This window comes from Austrofundulus limnaeus, unplaced genomic scaffold (genome assembly GCF_001266775.1).
Source record: "Austrofundulus limnaeus strain Quisiro unplaced genomic scaffold, Austrofundulus_limnaeus-1.0 Scaffold338, whole genome shotgun sequence".
Classification (NCBI taxonomy): Eukaryota; Metazoa; Chordata; class Actinopteri; order Cyprinodontiformes; family Rivulidae; genus Austrofundulus; species Austrofundulus limnaeus.
The window spans coordinates 197,259-204,021 of NW_013952740.1; the positions used below are offsets into that span (position 1 = coordinate 197,259).

The window sequence follows — 6,763 nt, forward strand, 5'->3', positions numbered from 1 at the left end:
CTATCTATCTATCTATCTATCATCTATCTATCTATCTATCTATCTATCTATCTATCTATCTATCTATCTATCTATCTATCTATCTATCTATCTAAAAATACAAATTAACATGATTAAAATTATGAAGATCACCAATAACAATAAAATGAGAACAACTAAAATGTTTTCTAACCTACTATTATAAGTCTTCTATTGTTTCTGAACACAGGTTATAACTTACATGCCATTTAGTTTGAATAAGGGCTACATGAACTGAATATCAAAAATATATCATAATATGTATCTACTAATGAAAAACAGGCAAAGTTCTATAATAGGTTAAGATATTCTTTGACATAAAGTAGTTAAAGTACAGTCATCAGTAAAACTTGAGTTCATTTCATGACTGATGAATGGGATTAGAGGAACTGTTCAGAAAACAGTACTGCACAATGTCTGTCTTTGTTTCCTTGTATGTCATCACATCCATGCAGGTTATGGTCACTGAGAGACTTCAGGTAAATCTGCATTTACAGGCAAAACTATTACAGAGAGAGCTCTGACGTGTCATGTGGTTTCCACAGCACCACACCCCTTGACTTTATTCTAAACCACACCTTGTGAAAAACATCAAGATGTTAAAAAAATGTGGAGGATGTGTCAGGTGTCCTAACTGACCCCTCCCTTTCTGTTTAAATAGGGTCAGAAACTGAGCAGGTGTCAGATCTTTACCTGGGAGCCTGTTGGATACGTTGGACACAGAACGCCTGTAGGTCATACCTGACAATAAAACTACTGAGGACTTTTTTAATATCATCCATCTTTTGCATTGAASACAAGCAAACTTACAGGTAGGCAAAAACCACTAATGCTTTAAATTTATTTTCAATTTTTGTTGCTGCACACCTGGATAATATTAATTAGGGTAGTTAGATAAGTAATTATTGAAAGCAACAGCTAATTATTTTATGTACAATATTGTGAATTTCTCTTTATAGTACTAACACTTTTACTTATTTATGTTATTAGAAAATGGCTTTACCACAATGACTTAGACACTTTTATTGAATTGTTTTAAATATTGGTCAAATTTTGTTTTTTTAATTATAAAAGATTTAACAACAATTTTAACAAAGTTTTGTTTCAGTCTCATATGTATTTCATTTTAGGTCTTCTCACTTTTCACTATTTATATTTATATGTATTTAAAATATTTCAAATGTGAAAGTCTAATTATTATTTTGGCATAGTATCAGTTTAGAAAAAAAATACAGTATTTTATCTGTGTGAAGCTAAAATTGACAAACCTATCAATAAAACAAGTTTTTCCTCTCCTTTAGCCATGGATAACCGATTGTTCCTCGGCCTCCTCTTTGTGACGCTGTCTTGGGGATTAATGGGTACCTTTGCTCAGAATACAACCGCTGCACCAAATGCAACAGCAAATGCCATAGGAAATACCATAGGAACTACCGTAGGAAATACCATAGGAAGTGGTTCAACAATTCCAGCTGCAGCTACCAATATGACAGCATCTGTAGCAATGGCAACAGCAGGAAACATGACGATGAACACCGGGGCAATGACGACGGCAGGAAATATGACGATGAACACCGGGGCAATGACGACGTCAGGAAGCATGACGATGAACACCGGGGCAATGACGATGGCAGGAAACATGACGATGAACACCGGGGCAATGACGACGGCAGGAAATATGACGATGCACACCGGGGCAATGACGACGGCAGGAAACATGACGATGAACACCGGGGCAATGGCAACGGCAGGAAACATGACGATGAACACTGGGGCAATGACGTCGGCAGGAAACATGACGATGAACACCGGGGCAATGACGTCGGCAGGAAACATGACGATGCACACCGGGGCAATGACGACGGCAGGAAACATGACGATGAACACCGGGGCAATGACGTCGGCGGGAAACACAACAATGACCACTGTGGCAATGACGTCGGCAGGAAGCATGACAAATGCTACAGCAGCAACCAATGTGTCACTCATTCCAGTGGGAGCTCTTCAGGTGATAAATGCAAAAATTAAAAAATAATATTTTGAGTAGTGTCACTTCTTTCATATAATGTTTAAAATTCATGACTCAAATGTTTACTTTCCCCTTACAGACACCGATTTCTAGGACAAACTGTGGCATCTCAAAATTGTGCGTATCCGTCCCCTTAACATGTGACCCTGCTACAGGAGCCGGATGCTCTTTTATTTCTGTCCAGCAGCAGAGTGGTCAGTTRTACGACTTTGAGGCCTCAGGAGAAACAAGTGGCTACATTGCTACTGGAGTGTCAACTTCTACCAKTGTGGTAAATCATAGTGCACCATTCTAAATGAAATCACTTTAAAATTTAAACCTAAGCCAGAGTTTAATTGAAGACATCATCTTAAGTAACATCTAATATTCTGTTTTACTACACAGAATGACACTCAGCAAGCCTACGTCTGCGCAAACCACAAAGGAGCTGTGAGATTCTTCACAGCCACCATCACCAATTTTGAGCTGAATTTGACAAAGGTGAAATGCATTTTCATGGCAATAGTGGTAGGGTGGGTGCACGTAAAGTAACGTTTACTGTAACTTAAAATGTTCCATATTCTCTGTGCAGTTTGTTCATCTGTTTTCCTCTTCCAGTTGAATGTAAGCAATGTACTGGGTGCAGTCAATGCAACAAAGATCCAGTGCAAGTTTGCGGCCACACTACCAGATACAACAGCTCGAGCAGCAGATTACTCAGTGTCATTWGCAAATGGAACCTACGACCCTGGTAAGCACCACCCATTGCACCKGTAACATTTATCTAGAGTCACAGATCATAAAGAAAATACTAATTTATATTGCATGTCAGTGATACTTTTGTCTTTTTTATGTTCCTTAAGCTACTGGAACATTTGGACGAGCCAGTTTCCTCATATTCACCAGCATATTAAACCTGTCAAATCCTAATTCCACTACCAATCAGACAAATAGCGCATATCCAGCCACATACCACCAATCACTAATCCCAGGTAAGAATAAGACATACTTGACCAATTATTTTTATTATTTTTTTACTGTTTGATTGAATTAAAATAAACAAGTATCAACAACATCCTAAAAAGCTTTATCTTTTTGTCTTCTCTTACCTACAGCTCTGCTGGTCACTGCGGTCATGCTGCCTTTCAGCATGCTGTAAAGGAACAGACTTCTGTCAGGCCTCAATAAGAATATGTGACTTTTCTATTGATGCCAAGTTGTAGCTGCRAAAAAGTGTTGAGGCTTTCAGACCAGCTGGGTCAAATAGGGCAATGTTTCTTTTTTAACATATTTTACTACCTTTGATGACYCTGAACCCATAAGGAAAATGAATGAAGCAGTAAAGAGTTAGAAAAGAAGTTTCTTTTTTCAGGATGCGTTACTGTTTATATAAATGTAGGGTTTGAAGGTCTGGTTACCTTTCATGCCCTTGAAAATATTTTTTTGCTAAAATATCAGTTAWTTGTTTTTGCACGTTAAAAGATACATTTGTTCTCTATATCTGTTTAATCATCAAGATGATGATTTGATGCCTTGTGTGTTTTAAAACTTTTATATGTACATTTTCTCACACAAGATAGTAATTAAAATGTCTGTCATGAATACTTTCCATATTTTATATAACATTTTTTTTYCCTGGTGGTAACAACTGATTGTACCAAATAAAAAAGGAAGCTTTCCCTGGCTGATGATTTTTGTGAAGCGTGATATTTGTAAAAAAATGTTTCTTGATAACAAAAACTGGTGAAAGTAATGTACATTTGCACATATTGTAGCAATTTATATTTTAATAAATGAACTAAAATAAAAACTTTGTGTCWATGTGTTTTCTCATTAATTATATAACAACATTTTTACCAGAGAAAAAAATAAGCAAAGTACATTTTCTTGTTGCTTCAACACAGTGAATTTTCTATACTTTGTAGATTTCTATGTAACTACCAGTATTTAAAAATTACATTTTTAATTGAGCATGTTTTATCTCAGTAACTCTACTTGGCTACATTTAAAATACCGTTTATTATTGAGTAAAATATGAACACAAAACTGATTTAAAATCAGTAGAAGAAAAAAAAGCATGTATTAAATCTGTTGCAAAGGAGCGTGGCCTTTAATTTTGTTCAATAGTGAACTGGGGTGGGCAATTCTGGTCCTCGAGGGCCGCTTCTCTACATGTTTTACTTTTTTCCCTGCTCCAACACACCTGATTTAAAAGAATGGGTGATTATCAGGCTAATGCAGAACTTGGAAGAGRTAATTCAATGACTGAATCAGGTGTGATGGAGCAGGAAAAAAAGTAAAACATGCAGGGCTGCGGCCCTCGAGGACCAGGATTGCCCACCCTATACAATATACAATAAATTGCCCACCCTATACAATATACAATAAATAGTTTTTAAAAAGCTTATATACTGTACATAATAGTTTGGGCATTTCTGTTAACCAAAGAAATACAATGAATTTATTCACCTGAACTCCTACTTTATCATTGTCTGATCCAAAACTTGACAGACATGCACTTGTTGGCACAATACCTGTTAACTTTGTTCAACAGCTCCACTGGAACTTTAAAGTGGTGTTTTGCAAAACCAACTTGCATGCTTTTTAGTGTGAACCCTATGAGACAATCTCCAAATTGATGGCTGAGTTCCGCATAACAGGGGATATCAAAGAAGATTGTTTTCTCACCCTGTCAGGACTGTAGCCTGTCTCCTTCAGATTTGTAGTCAAGGTTTACAAGATGAATTGCCGACAGGCCCGGACAATGTCAAACAAATTGCACGCAGCAATCCGGTCTCATTAGAAAACCAGAAAGTCTGCCATGACYGTTCTACACCCTCAGGCCCATTTGCACTTGGCAACACATGCACTAGAACTTGAACATCTGGAGGAATGAAAAGTCCAGATTCTGCCTGCGGCAGTTAAGCTGTCGGGCAGACGTGTCAAGAAGACAACTAGAATGCTATGCTGATTGCTGCTAGAGTAATAGTTTYAAACAAGTTTTAAAGTAGTTTAAAAAGGCATTAAAGTAAAAATATGTCCTAAAAAGTTGGTAGAGGGGTTTGAAAACTGACAAAGTCRCCAAGTTGACAACACTAKTCACAGTGCTGGAATCCTKTGTTGTTAATTTCCCTTCCCCTTTGTGCTGGGTCTAACAGCTTAGGAGAAACAGACTGTGAGGTGAGAGAAAGAACCCCCCACCCCCCACCCCCCAAAACAATGCAGCATGTGCTTGTGTATCTGTACTTGTCATGCCATCGTTAGCAATACYGTTACTGGTTCCACGTGACTAATTTTGATCGGTCAAAATTGAACCGGTCAAAATTAATCACATGGAACTGGTGMTGAAAAAATACTGGGTTTCAGTACCATCCCTAGCCTTAAWGAACTCAAATCCTGGTTTTCTTCTAACTTTGTGGTGGTTCTGGGGGATGTCTTCAGGTGGCTGCATGTGGGTCCTCGCGTGGTCTGTAGCGGCGGTCATGGGTCGCTGATCCGGTGGCCTGGYTGTGCTGGGGTGGGTTCGAGGTGGGTGCGGGGGGTTTAGYGTTCTGGGGTCGTGCCGCCCCTGGGCTGTGGTCCTGGTGGGGCTTGGGGGGCTTGAGTCCTTACGGGCGTGTTGCCGAGCTCTGGGGTGGTTTGTGCCCTGGTGCCCAGCCCTGGGCTGGGGGCCTTCRTTGTGCTGGTGGGCTGCAGGTCTAGTGGGATGGGGGTTGGGTTGGCTGGGGGCAGGGCCGGTGGCCCGTGGGATTGGGTAAATTGAGCTAGCTGGAGTGTCTACTGTGCTATATGTTCTGAGAGTTGTCCGAATGTTGGGGTGGGTGTAGTGTTTCTTCTGGGGTGGGGGTTGTGTAAATGGCCTTTGGTGGCGGCCGGGGGCTGTGCTGGGTCAGCTGGTTGACCCCTTTGTTGTGGCGAGGGTTTGCTCTTGGTGCCTCCTTGCACTGTCGGCGGCTGGGTGGGCACTCTCAGCTGAATCTTCCTTGCTGGGGTTCGGTGGCTTCTTTGGGTTGCTGGCTGGCTGTGGGGCTGGGGGTCTGGATGGCTCTGGGTTGGGTGGACTGTTGGGCCCAGTTTCTGGCGGTCCTCTGGGCTCTGTCCATTTGAGGTCTGGGGCTCCCCGGGCCTGGTGGTCTGTCTGGAGGAAGAGGTATTGGGACCTCACTCCCTGGGTGGGTCTCAGGAAGCAGGGTGCCTACCGGGATCAGCGGGGGGAGCTGACTCCTTTTGGGAGCTTTTTTCTCCCCCAGTCATGTTTTCTCCCCATCCCTCACCACTTACCTCCACCCTTGTCATTTTCAACTCCACTCATGTAGAGTTTTTGGGGYGCAGGCGYGTTACAAGGAGCAACARTTTTACATCTCYGTTTGCCATGGCCACCTGGGCCCCAATTTTACTGTACACCCTAGATATTCACTTATAACATCCTCATGACATTCACATATAGGAACTTGGGGGTGGTCACTATTATAGCATATAAGGGGTGAAATGGTACCACACTCGCTGCTGATGCCTGTGCCCACTCCCAATGTTTGCTTGTAGATATTTAGGGTTTTGGGTTAGAGTTGGGGTGGAGGGAAMACTGGAACCATGCCGGCCTCTGCCCCTTCTTCTTCCCCATTTTAATTACACTATAGAACAACATGCATCAATAGCACATCTGAGGATGTGTGTGTGTGTGTGTGTGTGTGTGTGTGTGTGTGTGTGTGTGTGTGTGTGTGTGTGTGTGTGTGTGTG

At 41.3% G+C, this 6,763-nt stretch overlaps 1 protein-coding gene across 1 annotated transcript; it reads left to right on the forward strand.

Moving 5' to 3' along the window:
- The first annotated feature begins 718 nt into the window (after positions 1–718).
- On the forward strand, positions 719–3,836 carry si:cabz01007794.1 (putative ferric-chelate reductase 1). The gene is made up of 7 exons (XM_014022670.1): positions 719–830; positions 1,320–2,026; positions 2,127–2,318; positions 2,432–2,527; positions 2,645–2,777; positions 2,890–3,018; positions 3,142–3,836. Exons 2-7 carry the CDS (start codon positions 1,322–1,324, stop codon positions 3,183–3,185), a joined length of 1,299 nt encoding a protein of 432 aa, XP_013878124.1. The 5' UTR covers positions 719–830; positions 1,320–1,321; the 3' UTR covers positions 3,186–3,836.
- The last annotated feature ends 2,927 nt before the right edge of the window (positions 3,837–6,763 follow it).